Raw genomic sequence first — 16,816 nt, 5'->3', positions numbered from 1 at the left:
TAACAAGAGAATCAAGGGTGTGCCACCACTAAATATGTATATTATGCAAGTCTGTAACAATTTAATTCTAACAACATCAAACAACAATCATTTGATACTTAAAAGTAAGTGATAATTTCATGCAATATTAACTCTAAATATTAAATATTTTTCCCCTTAACATATAAATACAGTTTTTAACATTTGTGTTCATGTAAACTTTGCTATAAATAAAATGTAAATAAGTAAAAGACTTGTCTCTGACATCACAATAAACAAGTGTTGAAGACTTTGGCCAATTATGACATAAATATTATATTACACCTATGCATCTTATGCTTTTCTATATATATTTGGATTTACCCTTATATATATCTAATACATAAGGGTAAATCCAAAGTTAAGAACTAGGAATCCTTAGTGCTGTGGTTATGAACATTGATTATTTCAAAACCTGTGTGTTGACAGTCTACATTCAATCCCAGACTTATTATAAGTATTTTAGAAATCAATACTGACAACTTTATTCGATTTTTTACCATTCTGACAACGTTTTTACTGTTGAAACTTTTTTCCAATGTTAGATATTGCCACAACTATCAGTCTACGCTAAATAATGGATGGTGACTAAAACATTAGCAAGAAATGCTAAAAAAAGCACTATATGTACTATCAGCATTCTAATACTCGTTTCATAAACAATTATTAATCGGCTTTTATCATCAACTTTGCATTTAAATTATCACATAAAAAGAACTTTAAAATATCTAGCACTGAACCAAACATCGCAGTTATGACCCTTTTAAACAAATCTTATAAAAAAATACCAGCAGTCTTAACGCACATACATTAGTTGGACTAACAAAAAATAAATAAGCTTTCGTTAAAATCCAGCTTAATTAATATAAATTTAAAATATGTAATACATGCTTCTTGGTGTCTTACATAATTCAGAATGCATTGTCACAGAATATATATTAGAATCACACTGAGCAAGTCCCATCATAGTTACTTTATTTGTTTTTAAATAATTTTTAAAAATTACCAAACAATTTATTTAAAAGTAACTCCAATACTTGCATATACATTTTACTAATAAAACTACATATTAAACAAAAAAAAATTACAGCCAAAATCAAATGCTGACATACTTTATAACAAATGAAAAAATTATATCTTTGGTATATTTATTATAATCCTCAATATTTTTTTGGGTATTTTTATTATTTTATTTGACATATCAAATAAGATGAATCATTCAATCACTAGACAATGGAATGTGACACAGAAAAATAATATAACCTCAAAGGAATACTCTATAAAAATAATATTATATTCTAAAGGAGATTTCGTTAATTTTTTCGAGAGCAAGCGCAAACCAATAAAAACTTATGAATTTTTTATTGAATTGCCATTATGAAATATCTTCAAGGGGTTTATTAGATAGGCCGCACCTATTTCCAAAAAAATATTTACAGGTGCAATTGAAGTAGAAACATGAAAAAAATGTACTTCACTATTCACATCATTGATATGGTGGTATCTTATTTTCAAATAATGTCAATGAGTTCAGAAAAATATTATGTACATAATCAAATACTCCATTATCAATAAGCATTCATTTGGACCAGTGTTTTCCAACCTTATATGATTCTATTTTATGTCGATTGCTATATTTTATGTACTTCTTAACTAAATATTATAAGAGCCCTCTGGGCGTTTATAAATAAATAAATAAACCTTGCCTTGCAAGCAACGGATGTAGATTCTGCAGTGCAGATAAGGAAACACCTATACACACAGGCCCTATGGCGTGGAATGTTCTCCCAGCAAAAGTACGAAACTGTGAGAGTGAAGTGATTTAATTTTTTAAACTGAAATTATGTTTTTCATTTCAAATTAAATAAATTTTCATAGAATCACTTTGAAAATATTATATTACGAAAATGACGCTATAGAAGTTATCCATGAAAACAAAGATAATAATAATGTGAATGCAATGCTTAATATCATAAAAGCGCATCCTCAGGGGAACACTAGTTAAACCTGAGGATGTTAAAGGAGCGCCCCCTACATAATAGCCCGATACTTTATGGGCCTGGGCTTTGTCGCAGTGACGTCAGGAGCTCCCCCTCCAGATCCTTAATTTATTTTATTTAACCTTTGCACTGCTCGTGACTGCGAGACCTCCCCGAGCGTGAAAGCGAGGCAAAAGTTAATCCTAGGGGAAAGGGGGGGGTCGCCAGTTTTTTTTCTACTTGTAAGGAGGGGTCGCATATTCAAAAAGGTTGAAAAACAGCAATTTAGATAATGTAAAAAACAAAATCACTACCAAATAAATATATCGATGCAAGGCATTAATAAATCAAATAATAAAAGGCAAATAAATCAGAAGGCCACCAATTCCTGTACACAAATAAATCACATCAGGTATCCAAAGGAATTGGTGATAAATAGGGGTTGGGTTACAAATTGGTGATACAAGAAAGCCAAGATTTAATTATTAAAGATAATTATGAAATAATAATGCAGACATTTAGGGCCGGGGGCGCGCTGGAAGAGGTGGCGGCTGGGCTTGCCGGGAGGGCACCGGCGGCGGCGGCGGGGGGTCGGAGGGTGGGGCGGCCGGGGGGGGCGCTGGCCGCGGGGGCGGAGCCGCCGCGCCAGCGGAGGACGGGGCTGCGGCACCAGTAGGAGAGCCTGTTGTGGCTGGCGGGAGCGGCGCTGGCCGGGGAGGCGGAGCGCGGGCCGGGGAGGGCGGAGCACGGGCAGGAAGCGGCGGGCCCAATTCGCGATGCAAAGGGACTGTGTTATTGCTACACAGAGCAATTTCCTTCTCCGTGATCTCCCACCAGTCTGGAGTCTTTAGTGATACGCAGATTACTTCCGAACCGATGATCAGTTCCCCACACTTAGCTGCCTGCAATGCACTCTGCCCCTCGCGAAACGTTATCCAAAGCGTATTCTCGGAGGAGTCAGCGAATCTAACAAGAGTGATTTCACCAAATGAATTTAAGTCCTTTAACAAGGACTCCATTAATTCTTCATTAAAGACTCCGGGTTCGTCCAGGTTGACTTGACGCTGCGGCTGGAGGACTACAGCCGCATCGGGAGGCCCCGTATCGCGCACCACTTGAGCAAATACACGACGTCGTGCTGCCGGATCTATCTCACTAACCTCAGCCTCCAGAATGGCCACTACAGGACGGTGATCACTCTGCTTGAGTTCGGCGCGCCCGTAATGCAGAAGGAGACCAGCCCCGGCGGGTGACACTGTATCGGGTTCCGTAGTCGCCCTTCTACTCTTCCACAAAACACGATCAGTCCAGGCGGGCGCGCGGCATTTATCGCTAGTATCGAACTCATCACTGAATACATCATATTTGTATGTAGGGGGAAAGGTAATGTCACCCTCGAAACAATTCTTGAAGACATTACCAACGAGCTTCTGCTTGTTTAGTTGGTCATGCTCGAGAATGGGTCCAAGATCATTTTCTCTGACTAGATCCTTAATTTCATCCTTATCCATGTCTACCCTGTAATTGAAATCTCCACACCAGAAGACATAATCGTGAGAGTTTAGAGTCCGCCCCATAGGAAAAGCAATTTTTCTAGTTATTTCAGAATAGTCGGCATTTCTCTCAGTCACTTGGGACTGGCCCGCTGCAAAGTGAGCGCACACAAAACACAATGAAGTGCCATGAAGCACCATGCGGATGGCAGCTCCACCCTTATTGCCCGTGGCACCACCGAGCCCAGTCTTCACACAGTCTGCTGCTACATCCCGAATGTGTGGAGTCAACTCTGGCCGCACGAATACATACAAGCATACTCCTACTAGCTGTTGGCTACAGAGCAACACGTACGACTTATCCCGTGATAGTACCCTCTCAAGCTCCTCTGCCCAAACCTTGGCATTTTCTGAACTAGCTGCAACAATATTTCCAGCATTGAGATCCACAATTTCTTCAAAACCAACTGCAAAGATATCTGTAGGAGTATCATTAATGTCTGCGGTAGCTACCAGAGAAGATTGAGGTGAATCTAGAAGCCAGTCAGCCAATGACACATTCTTATACGCAACACTTCTGAAATGTTTTCCTCCATTTACATTATATGTGCCTATAGTTATTCTTATTTTTGCAGGTGTAACATATTCACAGTATCTTCGGCACATTTCTCTTAGAATAGGTGTAGATATGTGCAGCATATTTGTTGGTAATAGAATTCTGGTTCTATCTGCTAATTCAGTGTTCAGAGTGGATCCAAGCAAAAGAATATCGATGGCTTCCTGCTTAGAATTATCAAGCAAGTTATTCTGAATAGTTCTTGCAGCTGAACGAGCTCCATCAATTATCTTGGAGCCACCTTGAATGGCACCAGTTCCAGCATAAATTTTACTGATTTCATTACCGTTATTTATCCACATTTGCCTGAATACTTCTTCAAAGCGTGCAACTATCTGTTTCTTATCATCAATTTCCAAAAGAGACAGTTGTTCGTTTAATATTTCTAGGCCAACGAATGTTTGTACACAATTAGTTCTATCTAGACAGTCCAGACAGTTAGTTCTTATAGTACCTTTCTGTTTTTGCTGTACATTACCATTTTGACTGTAGAATAAGCTCATAAGGCGGAAGTAAGGATCTGCAATAGCCTTAAACTTAGAAAGAGCTGTAGGAATACCTGCGCGAGCTTCCTGGTGGTAATCGAAGATAAGATGATTTATATCTTTGTGGGGTGATTGTGCCAAATGCTTCTGGAAAGCATTGCTAAGGAGTGCCTCCCCCTCACTGCCACCGATGAGACTCGACCCGAGTAAATTCACAATAGTGACTAAGCCGTAGTTGGCTTTCATTTGATCGAAGTGTCTCTCAAATGCACACTGCGATGCACCAAAGCTACGTGACATTTTTACCTTATGGGAGCCGACTTGAATTCCTGGTTGTTCCCAGAAAATGGGCACTGATCCACGAGTTTGAATGTTAGATGTCACATCATTATCCAGATATATGGCCTGTTCAGTCTCCACGAAATTAGCAACATTCCCCTCATCATTGGAACCACGCACATTGAAGCGCGTACCAGCACGCTCGCAGCTGAGACGGGAAATTAACACAACTCGTGCCTGGCGCGAACCTACGTACACCGTACGAATCTCCACAGAACCGCACATAGCTTTCAATAGCCAACCCTCACACTGTACTCCAAATCTCATCAAGTGGATAAATAAAGTTCGGTTCCAGAAAAATCTGTTATCAGTTGTTGATGTTATGGTCTTGCGTTGGGCACAAAGCGTTAAGTCAAGCAATGGCTGAACTCCACCTGAGCCGCCTGCCCAGGAAAAGTAAAACGTTCCAGAATTTAAAAGCTTTCTCACCTCGGACACTCTATCTTCATTCTGCGATTGGTAATACAGAGGACAGAACTGAGTCTGTGTGATACGGAAAATCTCCAGATCGCCCACCTTGCCGACGGAACAACACCCGGTAACCAACACTAAATACAACAGGGTATTATCTCCGGCATTTAACTGCAAAACGCCGAGACATCCATATGCATCCGCAATCTTTGTGTAGTTCTTTTTCATACCTTCTACTTCTTGAGCTGTAAGCACAACCACTGCCTGCGATTCAAACATTAGGGTTTCATCTTTGTTTCTGTGTTCCAATAGAATGCTGTGAGGATTAGGCGGCGCAGACTTTTCCAAAACTTTAAAACCTTTCGACATCGCCATGGTGAAAGCTCAGCCGTTTACTCGCGTAACTAATACTTATACAAATCAAGGAGCGAGTCTGAAAGATCGATTCTCGCTCCCTTGGTATTTACGATCTGATTTCATTTAAAAATCGTAAGGAACCCAAAAACGTAATTGACCTATAGACTTTCGATAATTCAACACATTACAATACGAGAAAAGTCCAGAGTTTGACACATTCGATTTGACAGATCGATGCATACGGCTACAAGGCCTACATCGCCTACATAATATGTTTTATGGCTTGTTACAAAAAATAAAACCTGCATAAATTCTATTGTCGCATCCACATTTTGAGATTTAAAAAAAAATATATATATATCGGGGGTTTTTTAAGTAATAACTTTTTTTGTTTTTTTATGTTTATTAACTCTACGCCGCATACTTACCCGTTTACAGCACAAAATCCTTTAACGTCATAGTAATAAACTTTTTTGGCTAAATTAATTAACCCTACGGTTGAAAGTGTTTTCACGGATTTGCCATAAATTACTCTTTTTTTATGCTGTTTTCAAAAGCAATGTTCGGAAATTTCAATCAAATGTCACGTATTTTGTTTTGTTTCTAGTTTCTAGTTTTCATATTATAAATAATCTACTTCTAGACACGTCTTATAAATAAGAGAGACCGGGAAAGAAAGTGCGGAATAAAAGTAACAAATGAGTTTACGAAGAAGTTACTTTGTTTGTACAATCATTTCTGTTACTGTTTTGCATTTATTCTACTTCTCTCACCCCTGTTATCCTCACGGCTCTGTGCTAGACTGTTATAGATAAATCGTATAGTAAAATACAACAGAAGTTAGTTTTCGATACTTTTTTCAATGCTTTATATTTCTTTAGATAAAGTTATATTTAATATTTGCCCTTCATGATTTATTTATCCATATAAAGATACATATTACTAAAAAAATAACGCGTCCCTAACTTTATGAGGCCAAGAACCCTGTGTTGAAGTATGAAGGTCTGTCTTCATTTTTTATGTTACAAATAATCTACTTCTAGATTATGTTTCTTACTATAGAGTGTAATAATCTAGTAGGTATTGGTGTGATTGTCTGATTTTGGGAAATCAAGAATGAGGGATGAAAGTAACAAGTTGTCAATAAATATACAAATAAAAGAAAAACTTATACGGACCTAGAAATGCCCGAAATGCTTCTGTTCATCAAACTATTACTAAATTGCCTGTTCTGATTACCTCAATAGCTGATCCTACAATACCACCTACATCGTGTACGAATATCACTTATGAATATGATTTGTAACTCATCTAGTCTGGGCCCTTCAAAAACATAAAATTTATCGATTTAATAGTTTTTTCTACTTTTTTTTCATCTACTATTTAAATTACTTTAAAAAATTTAACATTTCTCCAATTAAGAGATAAAAATATTCAGAGTATGCCGAGTGAATTGAAGGAAAACTATCGTTTTCTCCATGTATTGTGTGTTGCATCCATACCAAAAGCAGGACCTCGACAGATCAATGGAAAGAAATTAAATGTAGAAAATCTGAAAAGAAGAATAAGTAAGAAAACAGAAGCCTAAATCAGTAAAAAGATGTAGGCAGAATGATAAACAGAATATTAATCTCTAAAAGGTTTACTCTAAAAATAACATAAAATAAGAAGCAAAAATATGAAAGTAAAGAAAACGAAGAATATTACTGTTTTATTTTTATTGTTTTTGAACAGTAAGGCAAATGAAAAGTTGGTGCAGTGTTTAGACTGCTCATTGTGGTCTAAAAAATATACGTGCTATAACTATAGCTTGCAAGTACGAAGCTAAGTTTGTCGTATTTGTTCATCTGATTACTTGTCGGCCTCGTAGTGCAGTGGTTAGCGCGGTTTCCTACCATGCAAGAGATCTCAGGTTCGATTCCCGACATGGTTGACATGAAATATTTATTATAGGTGTTTTTACACTAAAATATTTTAAAGTCTCTGGACTGGCATCTGAAGCGCAAGACTGATCATCTTACAGTCATGTAAAAAAATAATTTTCAAGATGCCCTGCAATTGGTGTACCAATGTAGTGCCCTATGCACCATTAGGTGCAGAAAGGTAATGACGATGATGATTCATTTTTTTGTTATTGATTTTTTTCTACAGTTACTGTTTTTTGCGACATTGCGTATTTATTATATTTCAATACTTCTACGGATATTAAAAAATAAATATTTATTTGACTTTTAGTGTAATTTCGTTTCTTTTACCATATTAACGTAAAGTTTCGTCATTTGCATAATTTGATTTTTTCAAAAACCTTTTCAAAATCATTTTTGTAGATAAATAACCAAAGAATATTTTATGTATTTATTTCAAGCCGTGGCTTTTATAACAGTAAGCAACGAAAGATATATGAACACAAAATTGAAAATTATTACTTTTATCACTATCCCCGGTCTTCCCTAATAGTGAACAATTTACGTTTGGAAGTTTTGTTCAGTGAACTGCATATACAGCATTCAACGAATAAGTATTTACAATATAGCATTCAACAAATAAGTATTTACAAGTCATTATTGTTTTTAGCATTACATGTAGATTTTCTTTTTCAACATAGATTATCAAATGGTATTTTAGATTAGTGCATACGACACACATTAGAAATTTGTTTTTTTTTATAAATAATTTATGCATCCATTTATCAAAACGATTATAAGAAAATCTTAATTCTTACCGTGTTACAGAAAAATACATATTTATCCATTTGTTTATTTACTCGTATCGTAATAATTTCTGAAACATTTTTTCTGTGCGCGTATTATTTTTTGGATTCCTATATTTTATTACGGTACGATGTTCTGTCTGTTTGTAATGTGGTAATCGCTGCTCGCTGGCACACTCTTTTCTTGTCTATGGGTAATCTAGAATCATCCACTGACATCATCTGTAAACGTAGTTTTGTCTATGAATATATATATAAATATAAATATAGATTACAGATGTTCAATATAAACCAGACATAAGTGTCGTTTAGACATTTTCTATTATTCACCTTCGCGTTTGAGTTGAAAGCGAAGTCAGAAAAAGTGAACTTTGAAGGCTTCGTCTTACTTATAATTATTGAACTATTAAACTTGTGTCTATAAAGTGCAATAAAATATAAGACAAATAAATTAATAACAAATTTGCCTTTCACCGCCTAGTGAACAAACAATAAACATCGAATATGGGACGAAAATGTAAGTTAGTTGAATATTTTTTTGCTAATAACTAAAACATATTTAATGCAAAGTCCTCCACTATGTTCTCAACTAGAAAGCCGCGTCAATTGTAACTTTTGAGTAGTAATCAATCGTACTTAATCCACAATTTTGGCTCTGCACGCGTTATTCTACTATTCAGGGGATTCCCCATACTCTGTAAGTCTATAGGCGTGTCATTCGTTTGTTTGAAAAGATAGAATCGATCAAAGATTAGTTCCAAAAATGATCGGATTAATTGATAAGTAATTGATACTGGCGTGTCATTCGTTCGGTTGAAAATATGGCTTACAAAAATAATCAGAGTCAATTTATTTTACTGATTTATTGCATAAATAAGGATTCATATATTTGATACCAGGGAATCTATATAAACCTAGTGGATTAGAAAATGAATATGGAGCGTCCTCTGGTTAGGGTAGTCTCCATCTAACATGGCTCAGCCTGTTCTAAGATGGAGATTTTTTATGTTTTAAACATTTTCCTTTTCACCTCAGTATCTTTGAAGGCTGATTCCAGCAAATAATAGCCTACTAAGTATTAATTTTTTGTATTATTTACAAAAGCTCAGTTTTTAAAGTTACTCAGAAATAAGGGATTGCCTTTTTAGATTTTTAATTTTAAGTGGAACATTTAAGTCTTACTCGCCCGAACTCAAATTCTCCAAAATTAATTATACGAAGCTGATTATTTTATGTGTGAAAGTACAATTTAATAAAAATAGTTGGAAAAATAGGTCCCGAAAAACCTTCCACAAATTAAAACCCGTTAATGATAACTCAAAAACTACGGAAAATCGCAGAACATACATGGGGTACCCCTCAATATGATGAGGCACCTAGATTTTAAGTCTGGACGTCACTTCTTCGGCCACCTGTATATGTGCTAAAAATACATTATGTTACTTGAACATAAATAACATAGTAAAAATCAAATATAAAGTAATGTAATACATAAGAATATAAATAATATGTTTACCAATCATATCAGTCCTATCACTCGTTCATTTTTAGATTAAATCGTAATGTTGGATAGAGTGGCGTGTGTCATTCGTTCGTTTGAAAAGATCGGTTCCAAAAATGATTGAGTCAATTGGTTCTATCACTTTGTACTGCACAATCACTCGCTCTTAGCAACAAAGAAACTTATTTGGTATATGCGCGGTTTTTATGAAGTTATTTATGCGCTGAAGTGAAGTTGGACCCTTTTTACGGGTGGCCGTTCTCAAAAATGGAATACTCCATACTATTTTCATCTCGCTCTAACAAATATGTTTTCATATTTGCTGACTCGCTTATCGCTCGCTGTAGTGATCCGTTGGTCAAAGTTTCACTCGATCTTGATTCTATTAGTTCTTTTTGAGCATCCAATCTTTTTAAGAATCTAATAGTTTTGAGAGTATAATCTTTTTAAGAATCTAATCGTTTTGAGAATCCAATCATTTTGACAATCCAATCTTTTCATATATGTGATTCGATCATTCAATATTATTTGTAAATGATAGAATCGTAAAGATTTGATCGTTCACAAATGCCACAAGCCTACTACTACTACTCTGGGATTTGCTTGTAAACCCTGTCCTCAGAACAGTCTGAACTCGGAGCGATGCATTCCACATTCAAAATTAAATTTTCTTTGTTGCTACTACCAACAACGTCCATAGCAGACGATGGATAAATGGAACGCTCGAAAGTCATAGAATGTCATGTTGGCAATGTCCAAATTATTTTAGAACATTTAAAAAAAAAAAATCATTTTAATGTTTCAGCTTAAATTATTTTTAGTGACTGATTTTTGCAACTTAAACAAATGTTTCCTCTTGAACATTGATTGTTTCCCATTGAGTCTGTGTTAGGGCAGATGAATACAGTTCAGCGAATGAAATACTCACAGTTCTTTGTGAATTTATTGAAAAAAAAACAAAATATGTAAAAAAATATATATACAAAGAATACTGATGATGATTTTAAAGCTTAAATACTTAAAGAAAAAATAATCACCATAAACTGAGGAGCACCCGACATTTTTGCCCAGACATTTTATATGCAGTGCAAAATAATTACAAAACATGACTACTTACTAGTGTATTGATTTGTCAATTTTAACTATCCGGATTATTATTTATGAATGTGCTTTAGTCATTCTTCCGACTTTTCTTTACCCAAACCAAACTTATCTTAAATCCTGAATTCCTCAAATGACTCGACACTGGGGTACCTGGTGGGCTTTTTAAAAATAAATTTAATGAAAAAATTTGTAGCAGATTCATGAGGTTTAAGTATTAATTTGTTAATTCATCCCCACCCTATTATGCCATAAGTTGTAATTTAGTTACACAATACATAATATAATTATTTGAGTTAATAAACTGTAGTATTTAAGATTATGTTTTGTTTTAATATAGTTCCAGTCTAAAACACATTTAGTTTTGCGAAATAACTTTAGTAACTACAAGATTTTAACTTACCTTGTTTTTTTCCCCAGCTAAAAAACCTCCTGCAGAGGGAGATGCCTCAAACATCCGACCAGTGCAACCGTCACAATCTCAAACCACCCAACCGTCACAAACTCAACCCACCGAGCCATCACAAGCTCAACCCAGCCAACCATCGCAAGCTCAACCCACCCAACCATCACAAGTTCAACCCTCCCGACCACCTGTCCAACTGGAACAAGCCCAATCCTCCCAAGAATTTTCAAAGAAAAAGAAACAGAAGTTTAAGAAATCAGACTTTTCGCAGGAGCAACATACTGCAACTCAACATGTTCCCCAATCAATCCAATCTGTTATAGCACATCCCGCTGTTCCTCCTCAAGCTGCTCACCCTCCACCAACCCAACATACTCCAACTGCACCGGCGCAGTCTGTTCCACGACCACATCCCGCTGTTCCTTCTCAAGCTGCTCACCCTCCACTAGCCCAGCATACTCCAAATGCACCGCCGCAGTCTGTTCCACGACCACATCCCGCTGTTCCTTCTCAAGCTGCTCACCCTCCACTAACCCAACATACTCCAACTGCACCGGCACAATCTGTTCCACGACCACCTTGGGATTCCCGGACTCCACAGACACCGGCACAAGCGGTAGCAGCGATTACTGAAACCATGAAACAAGTCACAGTGAAATCTGAACCAATTTTGCCGACATCTGCTCCTGAAGGGCCACCTGTGGCTAACCCAGATAAAGGTAAAAATGCAGGAAAGGGTAAAAAGAGTACTCCAAAGCCTTCTGCACAATCAGCGGCTTCTCCTCCACAAGCAGCGGCTCCTGCACAAAAAGCCACTCCTGCACAGGGAGCCACTCCTGCACACGGAGCCACTTCTGCACGGATATCAACAGCGCCAACATCTACTGGTCCTCCACAACCAGGACCCCAAACAGTAGCCAGACTTGAAACTTCCGGAGGTTTAAAAGTACCCATGCGCCGTGGTAACACCGGCAAAAAGCTGGGAAGAAAAATTTTCATAGAAACCAATTACTTGCCTTTGATCATCAATGCTAAAGGAAACGGTGTAAGTATTCAAATATTAATATAGTACATTATATTATCCATTCAAACATCTTTACTGATTGAAACATGCGATTAGTGGATACATGGAAGGAGCAGATAGACACATTCTTAAAATAAATCATGTTTTCATAATTTCAGAATAGGTTAATTTGGTTTTTCTTTTTTTTTCTATTCTTTTATTTTTCTTTTCTTTTTCTTTTCTTTTTCTTTTCTTTTTCTTTTCTGTTATTTTCATGTGCTATAAACTTTTTAATAATTAAAAAAGGAATGGCCCACGCTCAGACGCTGTAGTCTTTGTGGGCATTTTTTTCCAATTCATGTTATAGCTTAATTTTAAGATATATTTTTCTAAAGTGTATTTTTGCAATTATATTTCTATGTAAATAATATATGTATGGAAAAATAAACAAATAAAAAATTTTAAAAAAGGCCAGGTGGTAGGCTAACGTTAATCCGCCAAGAATTAAAATACTTATCAATATTTTACAAAAATATACGACAATGTCAATGATTCAAGAGTAGGTACTTACATTATTTAAGAATACTCACACCATTATGTGCATTCAGTAAAACACAGATAAAAACGACAATTACTATTAGTTCTTGAAAAAAATACCAAATGCAATGGAAAAAAAATCATAATTTCATAGTGAAAAAAAAGATATGGTGTGAAATAAAATGATATTTTGCCCCAAAATTATAAATGTTTTTTTATATGGCATCAAAAGTCGGGAGGGGGGGGGCAGCATTTCCAACCTCTAGATAAGAAGGTGGGTAGCTACTATTATGTCAACAATTTTGACAACAGGAAAATATCACACCACGAATAATGATAAAAATATGTGAAATGGATTTAGGAAAAATATTTTTTAAATAATATCGTTAAATAATACATCTCCACGAAAATGCGACATGTTTGGACTTAACAATGGTGACGTTAAGATTTGACAATATTTCCCTATTGTTCAGAATTTATTCATTGGTAGTTTCCTCCAAACTCTGTTGGGTTGGCTATGCTGGTTAAAAAGTACCGGTTAAAAAGTACCGGTTAAAAAGTACCGGTAAAAAGTACTGGTTAAAAAGTACCGGTTACCGCATTAATAATATAGACTTTAAAATGCAAACAATCGGAACTAGCAAACGTCAACTGGCAAAGGAGCAACGGAGGGGTAATTTTAGTTCTCATAAAATATCACTGTTATTCTTTCTAAATGTGACGATCTCTAGTACAAACCTTATGAACTAAATTAATTATACTGTTATAGGTAAAAAAAAGGTAGATTCTATTTACACAGACTTTAGCAAGGCCTTTGACAAGGTGTGTTTAAACATTTTGGTCGCCAAACTATCAAATCTAGGAATAAGTGGTCCCATGATTAAATGGTTTCAAAGCTACTTGACTGATAGAACACTAACGGTAAAAAATTGTAACACTTTATCCCAATCTTTCTGTGCTACTAGTGGTGTTCCTCAGGGTTCCCATCTGGGCCCAATACTAGTTAATGATATAATGGATGTATTTGATGATGTGGAAATATTGCTGTTTGCCGATGACATGAAGATTTTTAAAGTTATTAATTCCGTAAATGATTGTGTGACTCTGCAACGTAATTTAGATAAAATGTTCCAGTGGTGCTCCACCAATAAACTACAGTTAAATATAAAAAAATGCCACATAATGAGATTTTTTAGAATAAAAAACCCAATTTTATTTGATTATTTGATGGGTAATATGCAATTAGGCTCAACTTCTGAGGTGGGTATTGTTTTTGATCAAAAATTATCCTTTATTAGGCACATAAATAATATTACTAGTAAATCTCTAAAAATGTTAGGTTTCATGTTACGTGTGACTAAGGAATTGAAAAACATAGGCACTTTGAAGTTAATGTATACTTCATTAGTGCGAAGCCAATTAGAGTATAATGCCCGTATGCAGAAACAAACCTTAAGGTGGGGAAAGTACATTCTATTGTCTTCACCTTCGGGTTATTCTCTGCATTTGAAATTAGAATGTACTTTCCTCACCTTAAGTTTTGTCTCTGCATACGGGTATAACTCTACAATATGGACTCCTTACTACAACTGTCACCAAAATTCTCTTGAAAGAGTCAAAAAAAAAATCTTACGGTATATAAATTTGTTAAAACTTAACGATAGAAGAAAAATTATAGACCTTTTAAATTTATTTAAAATTGTAAATTCAATATGGGATTGCCCTGAACCATCTCTCATCAACTTCGGGGTGCCTGGAAGAATGACTAAACAGGTGCCACCGTTTTGAAGCAACAATTCACGGACAGTGTATACTTGTAATGCCGTATTAAATAGACTTCATGAACTCGGCAATAGTTATTCCCACGTATCTGATATATTTAGTGTAGGGTATTGTTCCAATAGAACAAACCTTTTGAACTTTTTCAAAGATGGTGAATGGTAATTATATTTATTTATGCATTTCATAATATATATATAAATATATATATACATTTTTTTGTTCACTTTGCCTAGCTGTGTGAAACAGTACTTATGATTTTCTTGTTGTTTTACTGTAGAATGTTTTATTATTTAAACTTTCTACTGAATATGCTGTATAATTTTTAGGTTAATTTTTTAAATATAAATCTTGTATAATTTTTGGTTTAATTTTTATAAATCTTGGGTATAAGGAAATTCATGTTTAAAAAAAAATATGTATTAAGCCAAATATGTTAATATTATAAATGTTTGTAAAAGGCAGATTTGCCGTTTATGTTAATAAAATAAAATTAAAATAAATTAATATCTTTAAGCAATTTGGTGAGGTATCCAAAATAAAAATAAAACTCTTCTATTGGATTTAATTCTACTTTTATTTTTAGTGTAAATACATAAGTGTTTTATTTTGGATACCTCACCAAATTTCATTATGGAATTCTACCAATAAATAATCTTTAAGCAATTTTTCACAACACTCCCTTCCCAATTCCAACAGCCAATTATGTTGCATTATCTATTGCAGGTACACTACGATGTGTCCATTGTGCCTGATAAACCCCCGAGGATGTTGGTGCATGTGATGGATAAGTTTATAAAAAAGGTTTTCCCCGGAAAATATCCGGCCTTCGATGGACAAAAAAATCTGTATAGCAGTGGACCTCTGCCTATGCCATCTGGATCTGTTACCCAAACGGTGAGTAACTACCACTGAAGAGATATTTACTTAAACTTATGTATAGTGAGAAAGATCAAAAAGATAATAGAATATTACATTACAGATAAAAATACTATAATGTTATATGGTGCTGTATTTTCTAAATATAATTCAATCAAAATATTGGTTTTCATATTAAATAGGCGTGTAACTTTTCAGATAGAGATGCTTGAAGAGGGGCGCAACGACCCGATGAAGTTTCAAGTTACTGTGAAATGGGCTTCCAACATAGATTTTTCTTCATTATCTAAGTATGAACGCCTTTATTAATAGTGATGTAGAAATAGGAATTTAAGTATGTATTTGCATATCCGTTTTTCCTCAGGTCAATCCAGATAATACCTTTCATTTATGGTGCATATTTCAAAATAAAACTCATGGATTTTAGTTCTATGATAAATTGTAACATTAATCACAGAATTTCTGTTAACTCTTTAATTAGGACAAATATAATGGTATTAAAACACGTTTTAGAAAAATACGCGAAGTTATTAAAACGGTGGAAACAAGATTTGTGCAATATTTCTTACCTTTAAATGATACATGATCGAGATGCGCCGCAATTGGTGTACCATCGAGTGCGGATAGGAATATAATGTAACCCCCTGATGTAAACAATGCATTTGCTTCAGTGATTAGTTTATTCTTTAATAGTTCATATCGTCGGGTTTCTGGGCGCCAAATCAGGACTATACGGCGGATGACCCATCAGTTCGATGTTTTAAATGCTCAAAAATTCACTTGTTTAAGCTGTTGTGTGACAGCTTGCATTGTCGTGGTGGAGAATGATTTGTCTTCTGCAATTGGTTTCCCTTATTTTTCCAAACACTTCTAGGAAACAAATGGTGGTGTACCATTCAGAATTGACCGTTCTACCGAATTGAAGTATCTGTAAACAACACAAATATCACTCATATGACAAAAAGTTCTGAGTACGTTTACCATTAAAAATGGCAAATTTTACGATGACATAGTCAGATTTGACATATTCACACTGGTGTTACCATATCTCAAAACTTCAGTAGCAACCCTCGTATAATGTTGCAATAAATCCCTGTTGTTTTTTATTTGGCAGTGCACTGCCATACTAAAACCCGCCTCTGTTTTCAACATCAACATGACAAATAATTATATGAATTTATTTTTAAGTCCATGCATTTATT

General features: G+C 35.3%; 2 protein-coding genes across 2 annotated transcripts in view; one reads left to right on the top strand and one right to left on the bottom strand.

Moving 5' to 3' along the window:
- Nucleotides 1-1,715: 1,715 nt before the first annotated feature.
- Nucleotides 1,716-6,220, bottom strand: Synj (synaptojanin). The gene has a single exon (XM_088240730.1). The coding sequence runs from the start codon at nucleotides 5,714-5,716 to the stop codon at nucleotides 2,516-2,518; it is 3,201 nt and encodes a 1,066-aa protein (XP_088096856.1). The 5' UTR covers nucleotides 5,717-6,220; the 3' UTR covers nucleotides 1,716-2,515.
- Nucleotides 6,221-8,652: 2,432 nt separating this feature from the next.
- LOC148271934 (protein argonaute-2-like) overlaps nucleotides 8,653-16,816 on the top strand; it is a 40,044-nt gene continuing 31,880 nt past the window's right edge. Inside the window, exons 1-4 of the mRNA XM_088240720.1 lie at nucleotides 8,653-8,925; nucleotides 11,431-12,461; nucleotides 15,462-15,632; nucleotides 15,813-15,904. Of these exons, the coding sequence (XP_088096846.1) occupies nucleotides 8,913-8,925; nucleotides 11,431-12,461; nucleotides 15,462-15,632; nucleotides 15,813-15,904 (1,307 nt within the window). The 5' untranslated portion in view covers nucleotides 8,653-8,912. The remainder of the gene's footprint in view (nucleotides 8,926-11,430; nucleotides 12,462-15,461; nucleotides 15,633-15,812; nucleotides 15,905-16,816) is intronic.

The sequence above is a fragment of the Micrasema longulum genome, unplaced genomic scaffold (assembly GCF_059751315.1).
Source record: "Micrasema longulum isolate JH-2025_06_02 unplaced genomic scaffold, ASM5975131v1 h1tg002578l, whole genome shotgun sequence".
Classification (NCBI taxonomy): domain Eukaryota; kingdom Metazoa; phylum Arthropoda; class Insecta; order Trichoptera; family Brachycentridae; genus Micrasema; species Micrasema longulum.
The sequence above is the reverse complement of the archived record's forward strand: the minus strand, read 5'-3'. Positions and strand labels throughout refer to the sequence as shown.